The sequence below is a fragment of the Antechinus flavipes genome, chromosome 2 (genome assembly GCF_016432865.1).
Source record: "Antechinus flavipes isolate AdamAnt ecotype Samford, QLD, Australia chromosome 2, AdamAnt_v2, whole genome shotgun sequence".
Classification (NCBI taxonomy): Eukaryota; Metazoa; Chordata; class Mammalia; order Dasyuromorphia; family Dasyuridae; genus Antechinus; species Antechinus flavipes.
The window spans coordinates 318204237-318225928 of record NC_067399.1 but is presented as its reverse complement, the minus strand read 5'-3'; the positions used below and the strand labels follow the sequence as shown (position 1 = coordinate 318225928).

Here is a 21692-nt window from a genome sequence, read left to right as displayed (position 1 = left end):
TCCCCAAAATGGTTGGGAACCATTTTGCCTCCTGTATCTCCATGGTCTATGCTATGCCTTCCTCACCTACTGCGGGATGATCATACCTCATCCTCATGCCTTTGTTGCATATCAGTCTCAACAGACTAATGTCTATTCAAACCACAAACTCAGTTTGTTGTTTTTTCTCCTTTGTATCGAACTGTACAAAATCTAGCTGTGGCATATGCTTCTGGTGGAGTCTTACAATCATCAAACTGACTCTCTAGGCTTTGTACATATTCTTGTCACATAATGTCTGGTGTCTGGCCCTCTACTAGTCCATCAACATTTCCCTTTTCTCTAATTCAGAGGCCTGCCTGTTCTGCACTGAATTGATCATGGGATTGATTTTAGTTTTCCAGCTTAAGACAGTCCTCTACAAGAAGATATCTAAATTCAGTCTCTCATCCAGGAGGTATTTTCCTGACCAATTTTGGGAATTCAGATTTAGCCCAATCTATAGGTGTGAAGAAAAGGTGACCTTTTTTGTCACAAAGGACCTAGCTCTGGCCCTGATTGAAGGTAAGGAGTCTTTTCTGATTTGATTACTACCTTAATATCTTTATCATCAGGCCTCTTTTCCTCATGAAAAGTCTTTACTCTCCCCACCAACTACTCAATCAGTTACTCCCATGTACTACTTTCTCCTATTGGTGTATCTAACACTTTTTTAATATCTAATAGTTTAGGTAATTCGTATAGCACTAAGTAGTCTCTTCCATTCTGACCTTGAAATTGCGTCCCAATACTTTTATTTTTAAAATGTCATAATAATGTTCTTATTTGTCATGTATATGTTCACTTCTAAAATCAGATGACCCCTATGAGTTTCTAATTTAAAGGTCCCATTATGACCTCCATTTTACAGTTGAGTAAACTGAGGCAAGCAGAAGTTAAGTAATTTGACCAGGGTCACACACCTAGTAAATATCTGAGGCTGAATTTGAACTCAGGTCTCCCTGACTCCAGGCTCAGCACTTTACTTCACCACTTAATTGCCTCTAGACAATTCTATACTGCTAAGGGAACTGTCAACAAGGAAGTCTGTGTATTTCTAAACATCTCACAATAACCAAGTGCATGGAACCTGTGCAAAAATCTCTTAGCCCTTGGAAACATGGGTCAAACAGCCAGCAGTTTTCATACAATTTTTTCTTCCTCTTTTTTTTTTTTTTTAATTAATTATTAAAAGGGATGGCTTTGTGGAAGAAGTTTGAGGGAGAAATACAGTAAGAAATGTGAGTGGTATGCAGTTATTAGATATCAGTAAAATGCATTAAAAAAAAAAAGATAAAATGTGGGTAGGAATTGACAAGTCATTCCTCTGGGATCTTCTACATTCCTAAACAAATTACTTTCTATGCAGCATAAACAATTTTCCCTTGATTTTATTGCTTTCTTCCCTTCTGAGGTAAAAATTACAGGAAGAAAATGACAGCTTAACAAACCTAAGTACTTTGTATCTTTAATAAATGTAATTTGCTTTAAATTCAGTAGCTCATTTGAGCTCTGTATGTACTTTTTATTAAGCTTTAATTTTTCTTTTACCTGCATTGAATGAACCATCTCTTTGGTAAAACGATAGGGATACAAGATGTTGTGGATTTTTACTGTCAGACTCTCAGCTTGTTCATTACTCACATCAAGAGCAACCTATAAAGAAAACCACAAACAACACTCCTGAAATCTCAACATTCTTTTAAAAGCTTTTAATTCAATGGCACCTATAGGTAATAAGAATGAATATGGAGAATTAGCAGAAATGTAAAAGAACCTATGAATTATAATTTTAAAAAAATCAAACTTCTTGTCTTAAGTAAAATCCTTTTAAAATTTTCTGATGAAAACAATACCAACAATTTTAGCCAAGAACTACTGAACAGCCAATAATCAATCACTGGGCCACTACTTCTTATCATCATCACCACCACTACTACCACCACCACCAATGAGAATTTGTTAAGTGCTTATTATGTGCCAGGCATTTTGCTAAATGCTGAGAATACAATGAAATGCCATAACAGTTCCTGCCCATGAGAAGTTCATATTCTAATGAACATGCAAAGACCTACCTAAATATATGCAATGGGAGCTAATCCTAGAGGAAAGGTACTATCAATGGAGGGCAGAGGGGAACAGTGTGTATGAAACGTAGCCTGTGAAAGGTCTCTTGTGGGCAATTCCAGTAGACTTGTGATAGAAAGTGCCATCTACAATCAGAGAGAGAGCTAAGGAGACTGGATGTGGATCAAAGTATGTTCACTTTTTGTTGTTGTTTGTTTTTTCTTTCTAATGGTTCTTTCCCTTTTGATCTGATTTTTCTTGTGCAGCATGACAAATATAGGAATATATTTAGCAGAACTGCACATATTTAACCTGTATCGGATTGTTTGCTGTCTTAGGAAGAAGAAAAGAAGAAAAATCTGGAACATAAGGTTTTGCTAAAGTGAATGCTGAAAACAATCTTTGCATGTATTTGGAAAAATAAAATACTATTGGAAAAAAAAAGCAGCAGTTTATTAGAGTTGGTGGGGGGAGGTGGGGAAGGCCTCTTATAGAAGATAAGACTTAAAGTAAGTCTTGAGGAAGCCAGAAAAGCTAGAAGGCAGAGGTGAGGAGTGAATGAGGAACAGCCAATACAAAATCATGGTGTAAAGAGTTGGAGGGTCATATACAAGGAATAACAAGAATGCCATTGGCAATGGATCATGGAATACCTAATGAAATAAAGTGTAAAATGACTGGAAAGACAAGAAGGGTGTTGGTTGTGAAGGGTTTTAAAAGCTAAATAGAAGGTTTTTTATTTGATCCTGGAATACTAAGGACCCCCTGAAAAGTATTGGTGAAATGGAAGGATGTGTGGAGAATGACACGGCTAGATTCCCCTTTTAGGAAGATCACTTTGGTAGCTCACAAAGTACATTACTAATACACACATTTCAGAGAAAATGTGGTGTCCAATAAGAATGATAAGCTGTTCCATCATTAGAAGATGTATCTATTTAGTTAATGATATCAATTTCAATACTATTATCCTATAATGGAAAAATGCACCAATCTAGAGTCAAGTCAAGTCTCACTTCTGAAATGAGCCACCTTAGTAACTTACTTAGCCTCTGTGGACCTCTTTCTTCATCAATAAAACTGGAGTTTTGGATGAGATGCCTCTGAATTCTCTTTCAATCCCATGTCTCTCATTCTATGATTATACTGAGTTCTAGTGACACTTCAGAGTATGGACATTTTCAGTTACAAAAGAGATTTGCCCATACTGTCAACATTGCCAACATGTTATTAATTTTAATGCCTTCTCCCTCCACAGATGATATTTCATTTTCCAAATATATCAGGAATATTGCCAATTTCCATTACTGATTCATCTGAAAATTAGTTCAGTCATTCATATCTTGACTCCAAGCCTAAATAAAGTTCAAACTCTAAAATCAGCAAAAGAATAAGTTTGTAGACTCACCTCTGGATATCGAGCAAACACTGGATTTTCCCACTCTGAAAACAAAGTTTGGAGACAATCAGTACCAATAGCTTCATCCATAGTATCTTAAATAAAAGAAAAAAAGCAAAGTTAGTTTTGGGGGGCAAGGCAAATTACAATCTATTTTTGGTGGTTTAATCTCAGAAACTAAAAGTCAGACATATATTTATAATATTCCACAAATTTTCAGTGTAAATAGTATCCCTAAGTGATCTCGCTATGATCATATTTAAAAGGGTTGGTGGAAGTATCTTCTGACTTTATAGTAATTACTCTAGACTAAACACAAAATGAAAAATGAAAAAACAGGGATCAAAATATTAGTTTCATTCCCTTTATGTAAAACATTTTGAAAATGGAGAGAGAAAAAAATAGGAAATGAAAATTAAAACAAAATAAAAACAAAATATTTGTTTGCTTTTAAAAAATATATTTAGAAGAATTATACGTTTACCATATTATATTACTTCCTGTCTGGGGGAAATGAGGAGAAAGGGAGAAAATTTTGGAACGCAAGGTTTTTCAAAGGTGAATATGGAAAACTGTCTTTGTCCAAAGCAATCCCAATAGACTTTAGGCAGAAAATGCCATCTGCATCCACAAAAAGAACTAAAGAGACTGAATATAAATCAACACATGCTATGTTTACTACTTCTGTTTTTTTTTTTTTTTCTCTCTACTATGGTTTTTCCCTTTTGCTCTGATTTTTGTCTCCCAACATGATTCATGAAGCAAATTCATGAAATATAAAAAATAAACTTGTTACAATAAAAAAGAATGAAAAAAAACTATCTTTGAATGTATTTGGAAAAATAAAATACTATCAAAAACAAAAACAAAGTGTATAGCTTCATTCTAATATAAGAATTCAGCTTAAATTAAAGATGAGCTGTATATCCAATTTCTGACATCAAAAGAGGAATAATTTTCCAAATCATAAGGTATCTCAGACCATGTAATTGGCCCTGGAGTCTGAAAAAGTAATTTCTGATTGAAAATGCATAAACTGAAGCACTTAGTTCTGCTTTTAAATAGGACCTTAGGGAATTTCTGGTTCAAGTCAGTCACAGCTGGCTTTGCTCAACAACATTAACACATTTTTGCTTTGTTTTGTGAGTTAGGTAACAAGGTACTGTATTCCCATAATCTGACTCTACCTCTGTATTCCTGTCTTATCATGGTCCTTTCTTCTCTAGTTCTACGAAAGAAGGGCAGGACAAGCTTACTTCTAAATGGATAGCACCTGTACTGAAATCCTAAATATTGGAGGGGAAAACCCCACCACACACAAAAAACAAAACAAAACAAAAAATCCTTTGTAGAAATTTTATACAGGAGATTATAATAATTTAAATTCTATAAAACAGAAATACAAAGTATCCTTTCACACAGAATAAATGATATAAGACAAAATTTAACCTAAGAACCAGGATGCCTTGATGAGGAAGACAAGTTTGATGGCTTAACCTAATCCATTTTAGAGGATAAAATCTAATGTTTCGCTTTGGTCATCTGAACAAGGAAGATATTACACAGAGCTGAGCACAGAACACGAGTTCATCCAGTACTTTCTGATTAATTGTCACAGCATTTTTTAAAATTTAGGGATGAGATTCTTAACCATTCAATTAACATATAAAAGAGACTCGAATCTTTTGTGACCATCAAAGAATAAAGTACATTTTATTAAGTGCATTTATTATGGAAAAATGCCTTGGTTAAATTCAAACTGAGGTTTATATATTCATTGACTAATAAGTATATTAACTGTATATGATGATTTGTCTGTTATCACTTCCTGTCTCCTTTCCCCTTCCCCCAACTCCACATTAGATTCTTACCTCTCTCAGGGCAAGTCCTATTTTCTGTCTTTCTTGGTATCCCCAGAATTTATCATAGTGTTTCCTGGCCTATGGTAGACACTTAATAAAAGCTTATTCATTAATTAGTAAATATTCACAGAGTCAAAAAGGACATAAGTGACCAGTTCTTTGGGTGATAAGAATTGAGATATAGTTCTGGCCTTCAAGGGGCCTATAATGTAATTGGGGTACAATATATATTTGAATATTCTATACATTGAATTCTATACAATGACTAATTGATGTACATAATTGTTTGTTGTCTACCATCTCCCTCTTTCCCATTAGAGTCTGAGCTCTTTGAAGGCATTTTATGTATAATACATAAAGAGAGAAAAAGAAAAAAAATTAACTAAAAATGCAAGATACTAGATGATACAATAAATGCTAAAAGAGTTCAGAGAATATAGAAATTACCATGCGCTCGAGTTCAAAATCTATCCTATCAATAATGTAGAACTGTTGATAATTCTTCAGGAAAGGACTGAAGTGATTAATGTAACGTCTGAGGAAGATTAATCTAGTAATGGCATGAAGAATGAATAGAAAACTAAAGGTAGAGAAACCAATTAGAAGAATATTGCAATGGTTCAAATGTACTGACTTTAACTAAGGAGGTACAAGTGGTAAGAAGGAAGACATTTTAAAGTAAGAACTGACAAAACTTGGTGACTTTGTGTTATTCCTTAATATTACTGCTCTAATTTCACTTTCCTATAGTAAATGTTTCACCTTTTCAGTCCATTTTACTTTCTCTCTTTTATCCTTGTTATAGTAGAGTTTTCCAGTGGTTAAAAAGCACACATTTTTCTAAAGGGTAATGTTCCCTGTCAGTTGAAATTGTTCAGAATAATTTCTTCCTGAAAATCTGTTTGAGTGCTTAAGAAACTTTATTTTTCATTAGAAATCCATGAATTGACATGACCTTCTAAAGTTCATTACAAGGTTAACTGGTCTAGAAAGTTATGTAAGTTGAGGTGCTTTGAACATCAAGATTAATTTCACAGAAGCAGATGTTTACCCTGGTTATAAGAGCCAAGAGCTTCCCTCTTTATTAACAACTGCTGCATGGTGTATTGTGTTTCAGTTCTTTTTTTGGCATCATATCAGAAGCAAATGCATTTCAATAATATATACTGACATAATTTATGAAGTGGTTTGAGTATGATCACACAATAAGCATGCTACATAAATTAGAACATGTAACTCTATGTACTCAAAAGGTCATAGATCCCAAAGTGTAAGATTATATTCTCAGGACATTATTAATAGAAAAGATTTTCCCTCTAAAAGTGATTCATTGTCTGTAGCAAAATACTCAGGGATATATTGGAAATTAACAATCTTATCCAATATTAAGCATCTTACAGTCTCCTGATGGCAGTACTCCTCCTAAAAAACAATTAAAAATTCATTTGTATTTTGTAGAAGACCTTTAATATGTATATTGTTTTAATATTTATCTTTCCATTGCAAACTTGGTGTCACTGCCAGCTGGAAATCTGCTTTACCATTCATTTCCTAACATCTGGGTCTCAAATGTCCTGCCAAAATACTGTCACTTTTAATCTTAATTGAAAATTGAGAACTCAGAGTCCTAAGCTTCACCTTATATTGTCTTATAGAATCATCTATGAGGCACCTTAAAATCTTTCAGAATAATAGCAATCAAATGTGTAAGGAAGTTATGTATAGTTATCACAAAATGTTTCTGAAAAGATAGACTATTATAGAAATATATACTATATTGAATAATTTAAATATCAAATTTCTTCAATTTCTAGAAATAAAGTTTTATTTACCTATATACACTAAAAGAACAGGATATGACGAAAGTTTCCATGATAGAGAATTCAAGACATGAATTTGAAACCTGCTTCAGACACTTAGTAAAAATATTTTTATCCTGGAAAAGTTCCTTAACTACTCTATTCTTCTCATCTATAAAAAAAAATTAGTACCTCACAGAGTTGTTCTAAAGATCAAAAAAGATGATGTATGTAAAGTACTTTGTCAACCTGGAAGCATTATATAAACTATTTTTATTATACTTTTAATTTAAAGTAGTCAATTTCTTCTTGAGAGAGGAGAGAAAGGTACCAATTTAAGCTTAATTTTGTATTGATGATTCAGGTATCTTTTAAAAAAATAGATGATATATTAAAAAAGATTGTCTTAATTTAGCCTCTCAGGTTGGCTAAGATGATGGGAAAAGAAAATGATAAATGTTGAAGGGGATGGGGGAAAACTGGGACACTAATGCATTGTTGATTGTGAACTGATCTAGACATCCTGGAGAGCAATTTGGGAACTATGTCCCAAGAGCTATGAAACTGTGCATACGCTTTGATCCAGCAGTGTCTTTAGTGGGCCTGTATCCTAAAGAGATCATTAAAAAAAAGGAAAAGGACCCATATGGATAAAAAATGTTTGTGGCAGCCTTTTTTGCAGTGGCAAAGAATTGGAAACTGCCCATCAGTTGGAGGAATGACTGAATAAGTTATGGTATATGAGTGTTATGGAATATTATTGTTCTGTAAGAAACAATTAGTAAAATGATTTCAGAAAGATCTGGAGAGAGTTACATGAACTGATGCTAAGTGAAATGAGGAGAACTAAGAAAACATTGTACATAGCAACAAGATTATGTGATGATCAATTCTGATGAATTTGGCTCTTTTTAACAATGAAGTGATTCAGTATGGGTCCAGTAGACTTTTGATGGAGAGAACCATCTACACCCAGAGAGAGGACTATGGGGAATGAATGTAGACCACAACATAGCTTTTTTGCATTTTTTGTTGTTTGCTTGCTTTTTGTTTTCTTTCTCATTTTTTTCCTTTTTGACCTGATTTTTCTTATGCAGCATGATAAATGTGGAAATATGGATAGAAGAATTCTACATATTTAATATCTACATTGGATTAATTGCTGTCTGGGGGAGTGGTGGGGGAAAGGAGGGAGAAAAATTTGAAACACAAAGTTTTGCAAGGTAAATGTTGAAATGAGGTGATTCAGGCCAGTTTCAATAGTCTTGTGATGAGAGAGCCATCTGCAACCAGAGAGGACTGTAGGGATCACAACATGGTATTTTCACTTTTGTTGTTTGCTTGCATTTTGTATTCTTTCTCATTTCTTCCTTTTTGATCTGATTTTTCTTGTGCAGCATGATAATTGTAGAAATATATGTGGAAGGATTGCATATATTTAACATATATTGGATTGCCTGCTGTCTAGGGGAGGGGGTAAGGGGAAAAAATTTGGAACACAAGGTTTTGCAAGAGTGAATGTTGAAAATTATCTATGCATGTGTTTTGAAAATAAAAATCTTTCATAAAAAAGGATAAATATTGAAAACTATCTTTGCATGTATTCTAAAAATAGAAAAGCTATTTTTTAAAGGAAAGATAAATGATAATATTATCCACCAAAGGGTGTCTCTAGTTCTTGAGTAGAAGTGACAATAGGGTCTACAATTCATTAAAAATAATGCCACTGAACTTCTAGGGATTGAAGCCAAGATGGTGGAGCAGAGAAAGCACTCAGTTATCTCAAAAAAAAAAAAAAAAAAAACCTTTTAAAATAATGCCTCAAAACGAATTCTAGGGTAGCAGAATCAACAAAAGGTCAGAATAAAATATTCTTTCAGCCCAAGACAACACAGGAAGTCAAAAAAGAGTTTCGTAGCAGGGGGTAAAGGTCAAAGACCTAGAGCCTCCATGGATGAAATACCAGTGGTAGGATTAGGTGAGGTAATAGAAAGAACAACAGCTTTGGGAGCCCTCAAGCCAGAGATCTAGGGATCTGGCAACTGGTCAGAAAGAGATTACTGGGAAATCCTGTGCTAGCACTGGACACAAGACCACAAGCTGCTTAATAACTCCACTATACTCACTTCTGGATCAGTTCAAAGACCAAGAGGAACACGTTTGATCACAAGGTATCTTATTTATGCCATCCAGTTGCATGAGATCAAAGATACTGAAGAAAAATACTGTTTCTGGTCTCAAGGAAGGAGGACCCCTGAGGAGAAGCATCGACTGCAATTCCAAGGGACCAGGGATCCTTTCTGGGTAAGGACCAAACTGAAGAGAAAAAGAGCAGTGACCACACTTGACCCTAGATGACATCACCTTTGAAGCATTTAAAATTTCCAACTCCCATCCCCCAGAATCAACTACTGTGTTTCCCCGATAATAAGACCTATCCTGAAAATAAGCCCTCCCCTTACTGTGTAAAATTCCTCTAAAATAAGCCCTCCCCCGAAAATAAGCCCTATTGAGATTGCTACTGTAGTGAAGGTGATCCCCTGCGCTACACACTACATTACAGTGCCCTCTGTATGCATTCCCCTTCCCCAGTGAAATGCACACCGTGCTCAGAGCTGCATCTAATCAGAGCTGCAGCAGTGAGCACGTCATCCTGTTCTTCCCCAGTGATTTTTTTTTAATAACTTTTTATTGATAGAACCCATGCCAGGGTAATTTTTTACAGCATTATCCCTTGCATTCACTTCTGTTCTGATTTTTCCCCTCCCTCCCTCCACCCCCTCCCCAAGATGGCAAGTAGTCCTTTACATGTTGAATAGGTTACAGTATAGCCTAGATACAATATATGTGTGCAGAACCGAACAGTTTTCTTGTTGCACAGGGAGAACTGAATTCAGAAGGTATAAATAACCCGGGAAGAAAAACAAAAATGCAAGCAGTTTATATTCATTCCCCAGTGTTCTTTCTTTGGGTGTAGCTGCTTCTGTCCATCTTTGATCAATTGAAACCGATTTGCTTGCTGGCACCATTGAGAGCAGTGCCATGGAGGAGAGCTGAGGCAGGACAATATAAAAACCCGATATGTGAGGGAGCATGATGGAGGATAAAAGAATTACTCAGGGGGCATGATGGAGGATAGAAGGAGCACTAAGGGATCATGATGGGGTTAAAACATTATTGAGGGGCATGATGGAGTGAAAAGAAGGACTGATGGTCATAATTTTATTATTCTGTCTGCACGGGTCAACCTGTGTTTTGGCAATTCATTTGGATGGAAAGAAAGCCACACCTCTAATCATCAGTAAGGGCAAGAAAGATAAGATTGAACGTGTATCAGGCATTTACGTTCTTGAAACCGAAAAAGCCTGGTGTACACAAGCCGTTATAAGAAAGTGGGTTGATTTAATGCTGCCACTTGTTATGCAAGGTAACCAAAGAGGTCTGATAATCTGGGATTCAGCCAGCACTCACCGAGCTAAAAAAATGAAGAACTTCCTTGCAGAGAGAAGAATAGATCAAGTAATGATTCCTGCAGGAATGACTGCCTATCTCCACACCCTTGATATTGCAATAAACAAGCCATTCAAGGACCATTTGTGCATGGAAGTCAATGACTACATTGAAAATAGAATGGAAAGAAATCAGCGTGGAAACTTTGTGAAGTCCTGTCTGCAAGAAGTCGTGACTTGGGTGAAGAAGTCATGGGATAAAATTACTGACAGCTGTGTCGCCAAGACACTACGAGCAGGTTACCTGGACAAGACATGTTCATTTAAAGAGAGCTATATTGCTGGGCATGACAGATTGGGTCTACTTCTTCTGAAGGAAATAGAGGCGCAAGACATCCAGGACGGAATTCAGGGTATGGACACTTATAATAATGTTGTTGAGGAAGATGACATGATCATTACTGAATAAAGGTACTTTTTTTTGTTCACATTTACCTGTTTATTAAAATTGCTGTCAATGTTCATTAAAATAAGCCCTCCCCTAAAAATAAGCCCTCTGGTGTTTTTCTGTCCCAAAAAAATATAATAAGACAGTGTCTTATTATCGGGGAAACACGGTATGAACACAGCAGTACAAAAAGCATGAAGCTTAGGACAAACCGTCCTATCCTTCCCTCACCCCACACCAGGAATAGAGTACAACATTAATATAAAGTTCTAAATCAAGAAATAAGATGAAAAAAAAATAAGCAAACAAGAATCCGATCATAAAAAACTACTATGGTGATAGGAAAGACCAAGATACAAACTGAGAAGACAGTTACAAGTTACAAAGAAAAAAACATTGCACATAAGTCCAAAAAGAATTTCTGGAAGACCTTGAAAAGTATTTTAAAAATAAAATAAGAGTGGTAGAGGAAAAATTATAAAGAAATGAAAGTAGGGAGCAGAGTCAAAGTGGTGGAGTGAAGCCAGGAAGCTCCTTGACCATTCTTAGTTTCTCTAGAAAATAACATGAAACCAAGATTCTGAAAAGAGTGTGGAACAAAAGAGCCTACGAAGAGATGGAATGAGACAATTTTCCAGCTCAACATAGGTAGGAAGAACCTGAAGAAAGGTCCTACAAAGAAAGGAGTGCATAGCCTAGCTCAGCTAATGCCTGAAAAAGTCAGTAGGAGGGTCTTAATCACCATGGATCAGCAATTGAAAGAAATCCTCTGTTCTTACTCAATAAAACAGTAGTAAAGCAGAGCAGTAGAAATTTATCTTACCCTATAGGGAAGTAGGAGAAGAAAGGGGGAAAGAAAAGGGAGGGGAAGGACAGAAGGGAGGACAAAAACAGCAGGAGAAAGGGGTAAGAAAAAGGAGGAAGGGTGATAGAAAGGAGAACAGATTGAGGGAGGGGTTGATCAGAAACAAAACATTGGTGAGCAGGAGCACCGTGAAAAGAGAAGGGAAAAAAGTATATATAGGAGAGAAAAATAGGATGGAGGGATATACACAGCTGGTGTTCATAACTGTGAATGTGAATGAGATGAACTTTCCCATAAAACAGAAGTGGATAGCAGATTGGATTAAAAACCAAAATCCTACAATATGTTGTTTACAAGAAACAGAGATATAAACAAAGTAAAGATAAAAGGCTGGAACACAATCTTATAAAATTTAGATATGACAGACTTCTAGAAAAAACTGAATGAAGATAGAAAGGAATATACCTTTTTCTCAGGGGTACATGTCACCTACACAGAAAGTGACCAAAAAATCTCACAATTAAAAGCATAAAGGCAGAAATAGTAAATGCTTTCTTTTCGAATAATGATATAATAAAAATTATATCCAATAAAGAGCCAGGTAAAGATCTATTAAAACTTAATTGGAAATTAAATAATCTAATTCTAAGAAATGAATGAGTCAAACAACAAATCATAAGAACAATCAATAAGTTCATCCAAGAGAATGACAATAATGAGACAACTTGCCAAAACTAATAGGATGCAGCCAAAGCATTTCTTAGAGGAAATGTTATATCTTAAATAAATATAATTCATAAAGAGATCAATGAATTGGGCATGCAACTAAAAAAAACTAGAAAAAGAACAAATTAAAACCTCCCAATTAAATACCGAAGTAGAAATTCTGAAAATCAAAGGAGAGATTAATAAAATTGAAAGTAAGAAAATTATTGAAATAAAACTAAAAGTTAATTTTATGAAAAAAATTAACAAGAGGCAGTTAGGTAATGCAGTGATTGAGCACCAGTCCTTAAGACAGAGGACCTAAGTTCAAATCTGACCCCAGACATTTAACATTTCCTAGCTGTGTGACCCTGGGCAAGTCAATTAATCCCAATTGCCTCAGGGAAAAAAAAATTAACAAATTAGATAATCCTTTGGTTAATTTGATTAGAAAAAAGAAGAAAATCAAATTACCAGCATCAAAAATGAAAAGGATAAACTAAACTAACAACTTCCCCATACTATGTAAAAACATAGTAAAACTTGTTTTCTTTATCATATTAATCCCACTTGCCTACCACCAATGAAGAAGAAATTAAAGCAATAATTAGTTTTTTTATCCAACTGTATACAAAGAAATCTGATAATCCAATTTAAATGGACAAATATTTACAAAAATACAAATTGCTCAGATCAATAGAAGACAAAATACTTAACCCCATTTTAGAAAAAGAAATTGAACAAAGAATTAATGAATTCCCAAAGGAAAAAATCTCCAGGGCCAGATGGATTTATAAGTGAATTCTACCAAACATATGAAGAACAATTCATTCCAATACTATATAAACTATTTGAAAAAATAGCAAAGAAGGAGTCCTGCTGAATTCCTTTTATGATACAAATATGGTGCTAAATACCCAAACCAGGAAGAGCCAAAACAGAGAAAGAAAATTATAGACCAACCTCCTTAGTGAATATTGCTGCAAAATCACAGTCATTCTCCTTTACTTAGGGCTCAGCTAGCTTTCTGGAGGGTCTTCAGATGGGACTTGGTTTCAGTGGAGAAATGAAGGAGGACAGGCCAGCCACCACAGTGGTGGGAGATGGAGTGAATGTCTCTTGTCCAGTTCTTGTTGGCTGTTATATACTCTATTATAATTACATTATCATAGGTGTAAATCTTGTAGAATAGGTGTCAATCTTGTAGAACTATATTAAGTACTAAGAATATGTACTGAACTAGAGAACTATTAATCACCAATTCTTATCAATTCCAATTGGATATTATCCAATATCCATTCTACCTTGTTGTAGAACTAAATCAATCATACTGAACCTTAAGTATACTTCCCCAGAGTTCTGGTCCATTACAAAACCTAAAACTCTATTATAAATCATCTGGTACTTAAAACAAAGACTCCAGCTTGTGGGATAAGAACTCACTATTTGGCAAAAATTTCTGGAAACTCTGGAAAATAGTATGTCAAAAACTAGCCAAAAACCCTATATCTCACACTCTATATCAAAATAAGGTCAAAATGAGTACATGATTTAGATACAAAGGGGAATACTATAAGTAAATTAGGAGAGCAAGGGATGGTTTTATGTGTCCGAACTGTGAAGAAAGAAAGAATTTATGATCAAACAAGAAATAGAGAACATTATGAAATACAAAATGGGTATTTTTGATTACATTAAATTAAAAAGTTTTTTTCAGAAACAAAACCAATACAGCCAAGTTTAGAAGGGAAGAAGAAATGTGGGAAACAATTTTTATAGGCAGCATTTCTGAAAAAGCTCTCATTTATATAGAGAACTGATTCAAATTTATAAGAATACAAGTCATTACCCAATTGATAAATGGTCAAAGGATATGACTAGAAATAATTTTAGGTGAAAAAATTAAAGCCATTTATAACCATATAAAAATGTTCTAAATCACTATTGATTAGAGAAATGCAAATGAAGACAACTCTGAGGTACTACCTCACTTCTATAAGATTGGTTAAGATGTCAGAATAAGATAATGATAAATGTTGAAGGGAATGATGTAAAACTAGGACAATGATGTACTGTTGGTGGAGTTTTGAACTAATCTGACCGTTCTGGAGAGCAAAGAACTATTCTCAAAGTGCTCTAAAACTGCATATCATTTGATGCAGCAGTGCCATTACTGGGTCTGTATTCCAAGGAAATCATAAAAGAGAAGGGGGAAATCCACATATGCAAAAATGTTTGTCACAACTCTTTTTGTGGTGGCAAAAAATTGCAAAATGAATAGATGCCCATCAGTTGGGGAATGGATAAATAAGTTGTGGTATATGAAGGTAATGAAATAAGATTCTATAACAAATGATAAACAGGCTAATTTTAGAAAAGCCTAGAAAGATTTACATGAACAGATAATGAGTGAAACAAACAGAACCAGGAATACATTATACACAATAACAGCAAGATTGTGTGAAGATCAATTCTAATATACTTGGCTTTTCTCAGGAATTCAGTGATCTGAGGCAATTCCAATAAATTTTGTATGGAAAATTCCATCCACATCCAGAGGGAGAACTATGGAAACTGCATGCATTTGGAAGCATATCATTTTTACCTTTTTTTTCTTTCTTCTGTTTTTTTTTTCTTGTGATTTTTCCCTCTTATTCTGATTTTTTTCTCCTAATATGACTCATATGAAAATATGTAAAAAAATGAGTGTATATGTATAATCTATAGAAATAAAATTAAAATTCAGTTGTAAAAAAGAAAGAAATGAAAGCAAAAAAAGAAAATTATGAAAAGATAACTAATGGCTTAGTAAAAGAGGCAAAAAAAAAAAATTCTGAAGAAAATAATACCTTGAAAACAGAATTGATCAAATAGGGAAAAAAAAAAAGATACCAAAATTCACTGGAAAAAAAAGAACTTTTAAAAAGCGGAATTGGCTGAATGGAAAAAAAGACATACCAAAGAAAATAATCCTTTAAAAATTAGATTTGGGCAAGAGGAAGCTAATATCACCATAAGAAATCAGGAAACAATAAAACAAAGTCGAAAGAATAAAAAAAAAAAATAGAAGAAAACATGAAATATCTCATAGAGAAAATAACTGACTTGGAAAATAGATCAAAGAGAAATAATTTAATAATTATTGGCCTACCTGAAAGTCATAATCTAAGAAAGAGCCTAGATATTACATTTCAAGAAATTATCAAGAAAAATAAACCCCAAAAACCCAGAATCAGAAGGTAAAACAAAAATGGAAAGAATCCATTGACAAGTGCCTGAAGGAGCTCCCAAAATGAAAACTCTCAGGAAGATTATTGTCAAATCCCAGCGCTTTCAGATCAAAGACAATACTTCAAGCAGCCATAAAAAACCATTCAATTGTCATAAAGCTACAATCAGGATCACATCAGATTTAGCCACTCCCACATTAAAAGAGTGGAGAACTTGGAATATGGTATTCCAGAGGGCAAAAGAACTAACAACATAAGCAAGAATAACTAGCAAAACTGAGTATAATCCTTTAAAGGAGAAATTGTCTATTTAATGAAATAGAGGACTTTAAAGGATTCCTGATGAAAAAACCAGAGCTAAAGAGAAAATCTGACTTCTCTTGAGTCAAAAAAAGCACAAAAAGATAAATTTAAAAGAGAAATCATAAGGAACTGAATAAGGTTAGACTCTTTTTCTATATGGAAAGATGACACATGTATCTTCTAAGATATGGTAAATTTTGGAAGAAAATATCTAATGGAACCCACATAACTCAAGAAGAGATAGCATTGCCAGGACATAAGCTAATGAAGGACAGCTAACTATTATTTTGTGGGAATACTAGCTTTAAAACTTAACCCTCTACTAGTCCATTGAAGTTTTCAAGGAAAAAAAAATCCATAAAAAACAAATTAAATATAATGGGGAAGGCCAATAGCAAAGTCTGAGTAACCAGACAGTTCATCAAATAGATGAATAAAGTGTTTGACCCCAGTGTAATAAAATATTTGCAGGAAAAAGAACTGCCTCCGAGGGCTTTGTTAATAAAGGATAATACTCCTATTCACCATTCAGGCTTAGAGGACCACTTGCTGGAGGAGTTTACATTTATAACTATGAAGTTCTTGCCTCCAACAACTCTTCTGCTTCATTCCACAGATCAGCAGATCTTCTCCAACTTTGAAAAACTGTATACCAAGGCCCTCTTCCAGAGGTGCTTTGAGGTGACCTTGCATACCAAGTTGTCTCTAAGAGAGTTCTGGAAGAGCCATTTCAACATCCTCACTGTGTCTTTCTGATAGGTAAAGCCTGGCATGTAGTCTCTTACAAGACCATGAACTCTGCCTGGAGGAAGCTGTGGCCAAAAGGTATAATTCTGAGGGACTGTTAAGGCTTTGAGGCTGAACCTAGCCTAACAGTGGAGGAGACTGTGTCTCTGGGCAAGTCCAAGGGCTTAAAGGTCAATGATGAAGATACTGAAGAGTTAGTGGAGGAACACAGAGAAGAGCTCAGCACAGAGGAGCTGCAGGAACTAAAGAGGGAACAGCAACTGATAATGACTAAGGAACTTTCTTCAGGTGAGGTAGAGGCAAGGGAGGAAACCCCTATTACTAAAAGAAATGTATTGTAAATGGCCTGAATTACAAAATTTTGTTGAAATTAAATTTTATCTATTATGATTGTCTAGTTTTAAGGTTTCAAATCAAAAAACATCCCCATCAATTTATAAATTGCCAATTTAACTCCACTTATACTTTACTTGAACTGAGAGGATGGTGGGATAGTGGCAAGGTAAAGGAGGAGGAGAGAGGTTAGAAAACACCAGGCGCTTGCACAAGGGTTCTGTCTCTTAACACCACTAAAACCCTGCTGGAGACTCAGATCTAGGAAGTTTTACTAAAAACCTATCAAAAGAAAGTTGCTTCTGCTTATGTTTCAAAATATTTCTGAAGTAAGACATTGTTCATTAAACAAGTCCACATTTTATCTTGCTGAAGCTTTGTCAGGGTGATACTTTTGAACAAAATTTTGCAATTCAACCCATTTAGAACACATGGTTTATCATATGTGTGATAAAAGGGAGGACAGATAAAGCAATGATCAGAATAAACCAGACTTTAGAGGAGAAACAGCATAGAAAGAGAGAAAGAAGGATAAACAGAAGATATGATAGAAGGAAATGCAGTTAGTAATCATAACTATTAATGTGAATCAGTTGAACTCACCATAGTATATAGCAGAATGGATTAGAAGACAGAATCTAATAATATGTTGTTTATAAGAAAGACATTTGAATTGGGGAGGCACACACAGAGTGGAGCAGAATCTATACTCTTCAACTAAAATAAAAAAGGCAGGAGTAGCCATCATGATCTCAGACAAAGCAAAAGCAAAAGTAGTCTTAATTAAAAGGCATAAGAAGGGAAACTACATTCTGATAAAAGAAATCATAAACAATGAAACAATGACATAGCACCCAAAATTCTTAAAGGAAAAGTTAAATGAATTATAGGAATAAATAGACAGTAAAATTATTTAAGTGTGGTACCTCAACTGTCCCTTCTCAAAAGTAGATAACCATATTTCATATCTCAGAGCTAACCATAAAAGAAATAAAAAGATAAAGAGATGAAAAAATCTTAGCAAAGTTAGCTATGATAGCCCTTTAAATAAAAATGAATGAAATAGAAAGGAATACATGTACCTTCACAAAAAAATAATCATACATTACAACCAACCATATATTATAACCAAATATAGAAAACCAGAAATATTAAATGCATCTCTTTTTTTCAGGCCATAATGCAATAAAACTAAATGTAATCAAGGGCTATGATAATATAGATTAAAATTCAATAGGAAACTAAATAATCTAATCCTAAAGAATAGGAGGATCAAAGAACACATCATAAAAACAATTATTTCATTAAAGAGAATGACAAAAATATGACAATATTCTGAAATTCTGGGATGTAGCCTAAGCAGGTAATTAAGGAGAAAATTTATATCTTTAAATGCATAATCACTAAAAGAGAGAAAGAGCAAATGCAACTTTAAAAAAAACCCATAAAGAAATAGACAAAAACAAATTTAAAAATTTCAATTAAATAGAATTTAGAATATAGAATAGAATATAGAAATACTAAAAATCAAAGGAGAGATTAATAAAATTGAGAGTTTAAAAAAATCAGACTAATAAAACTAGGAGCTGATTTATGGTAAAACAGCTAAACCATTGGTTAATTTAATTTAAAAAAAAAACATCAAATTTACCAATATCAATAATGAAAAAGGTGACTTCACCACTAATGAAAATGAAATCAAAGCAATTATTGAGTTATTTTGCCCAATTATATGCCAATAAATTTAACAATCTGAGTGAAATGGATGAATCTTTACAAAAATATAAACTGTCCAGATTAGCAGAAGAAATAAAATACTTAAATAATCCTTTTTAAGAAAAAGAAATTGAATAAACCACCAATAAGCTAAGAAAAAATCCCCAGCACCAGATGAATTTACAAGTAATTCTTTCAAACATTTAAGGAACAATTAATCCCAATAATATATAACTATTTTTAAAAAATAGGAAAAAAGGAAGTCCTACTAAATTTTATGACATAAGTGTGGTTTTAAAACTTAGGGAGAGCAAAAACAGAGAAATAAATCTATAGAAATACTTCTTTAATGAATACTGATGCAAAAAATTTTAAGAGAATACTAGTAGAGTATAACAATATATAACAAAGATCATATATTATGACCAGATAAAATTCCTACTAGTACTGCAATGTTAGTTCAATATTGGGAAAATTATCAGCATAATTGGCCATATCAATAATAAAAACAATATAAATTGTAGGATTTTATCATAGATTCCTCCCCAAAAAAAGCCTTTGACAAAATACAACAGCCATTGCTATAAAAAACACTAAAAAGGACAGGAATTAAAGGAGCCTTTCTTAAAATGATAAGTAGTATCTACCTAAACCAAGCATTGTCTGTAATGGAGATAAACCTGAAATTTTCCCAATAAAATAAGAAGCAAAAATAAGGTTATTATCACTATTATTGTTCAATATTGTACTAAAAATGCTAACAATTAGAAAAAAGAAATTAAAAGTATAAAAATAAGTAATAAGGAAACAAAACTTTCACTTTTTGAAGATGATATGATGATATAATAAAATTTTTAGTTATTTGAAGTAATTAACAACTTCTACAAAGTTGCTGGACATAAAATAAGTCCATATAAATCATTAGCATTTTTATGTACTATTAACAAAATCCAGCAGGAAAAGATAGGAAGAAAAATTCTATTAAAAATTATAAGAAAATAGATCATTTTAATTATATGAAATTTAAAAGCTTTTATACCAACAAAACTAACGTAGTCAAAATTAGAAGAAAGGAAACTGGGAAAAAATTTTAATAGTAAGTTTATGTGAGAAAGACCTCATTTCTCAAATCCATAGGGAAATGAGTCAAATATAAAAATAAGAGCCATTTCACAATTAATAAATAATTATAGGACATATCCAAGTAATTTTAAGAAAACATCAAAGCTATCAATGTTGTTGTTGTTCAATCTTTTTGGTCCTGTCCAACTCTTCATGATCCCATTTGGGATCTTCTTGGGAAAAGATACTAAAGTGGTTTCCCACTTCCTTATTCAGCTCATTTTACAGATAAACAACCGAAGTTAACAGGGTAAAGTGATTTGCCCAGGAACACACAGGTAGTAAGTATCTGAAGACAAATTTGAACTCAGGTCTTCCTGAATCCAGACTCAGTACTCTGCTCTGCCACCTAGCTTTCCCAAAGCTATTAACAGACACATAAAAAAAAAAAAAAAAAAAAAAAAACTCTAGATCACCATTGATTAGAGAAATGCAATTTAAAATAACTCTTGACACCTTGTGCCTATCAGATTGGAGAATATAATGTGACAGAAAAGGAAAATGATAAATGATGGAGAGGATAATTTCCATTTTCTAACATAATTTGAAATCTGAAACTGCTAGACTCTGCCATCCTTAACATTTTTTTCATTGATTTCCTTTAACATTCTTCACCTTTTGTTCTTCCAGATGAGTTGTTACATTTTTTTTAATCTACAAAATAATTCATTGACTTTAGTAAGTATAGCTAACTCAGACAGAACTGTTATTTTTATTATAATGGCTTAGTTTACCCAGGAGCAATTAATATTTCTCCAACTGTTTAGATCTGTCTGCATTTATGTGAAAAGTGTTTTGTAATTGTGTTCATATAATCCCTGGATTTGACTACCAAGTATTTTTATAGTACCTGCAGTTCTTTTTCTCACAAACTTTCCCCTTATCCACAGATTTGACAGGTACATTTTTCCATGCTCCCCTAATTTTTTTATGCTTTCACCCTTATGTCTACCGAATTATTTTCCCTCCCTCTCTCCTGAAAAGCTTGGAAATCAAAAATTCCCTCCATCAACAGGGGAATGGCTGAACAAATTGTGGTATGTGATTCTGATGGAATACTATTATGCCATAAGAAATAATGAACAAAATGGTTTCAAAAAAACTTGGGAAGACTTATAAGAAGTTATACCAAATGTAAGAACAGAACCATAACATTGTACACCAACCATAAAATCAATATTGCAAGGAAAATCAATTGTAAAAGATTTAGGTACTCTGATCAATATAATGATCCAATTCAATGTTGAAGGACTCATAATGAAAAATGCTACCCATTTTCAGAGAAAAAAAAACTAATGAATTCTGAATGTATATTGAATTATACTTTTTAACATTTTATTTTTGAGACAGTAAATGGTGCAGTGGATAAAGCATTGGCCCTGGATTCAGGAGGACCTGAGTTCAAATCCATCCTCAGATATTTAACACTTTGTACTTATGTGACTCTGGGCAAGTTACTTAACTCCAAAAGCTTAGCCCTCCCCTCTACCCCCCACCCCACCCCCCCAAAAAAAAAGCAAATGTAAATTTTATTTTTGTTTTATTTTGTTTGCTTTCTTTTGCAACATGGTTAATATGGAAATGTTTTGCCTAACTGCATATGCATAATCAATATCAAATTGCTTGCCTTTTCAAGGAAGGAAGAATCAGAAGAGAGAGAATCTGGAACTCAAAATTTTGAAAAATGTT

General features: G+C 33.6%; 1 protein-coding gene across 2 annotated transcripts in view; it reads right to left on the bottom strand.

The window, feature by feature from the left end:
- MLH3 (mutL homolog 3) overlaps nucleotides 1-21692 on the bottom strand; it is a 45253-nt gene that overhangs the window by 19627 nt on the left and 3934 nt on the right. Inside the window, exons 2-4 of one of the 2 annotated variants that reach the window (XM_051977580.1) lie at nucleotides 4672-4770; nucleotides 3494-3579; nucleotides 1570-1674 (exon numbers count right to left, since the gene is read on the bottom strand). In XM_051977580.1, coding sequence (XP_051833540.1) covers nucleotides 1570-1674; nucleotides 3494-3579; nucleotides 4672-4770 — 290 coding nt within the window. The remainder of the gene's footprint in view (nucleotides 1-1569; nucleotides 1675-3493; nucleotides 3580-4671; nucleotides 4771-21692) is intronic. The other variant, XM_051977579.1, reaches the window with a different exon arrangement.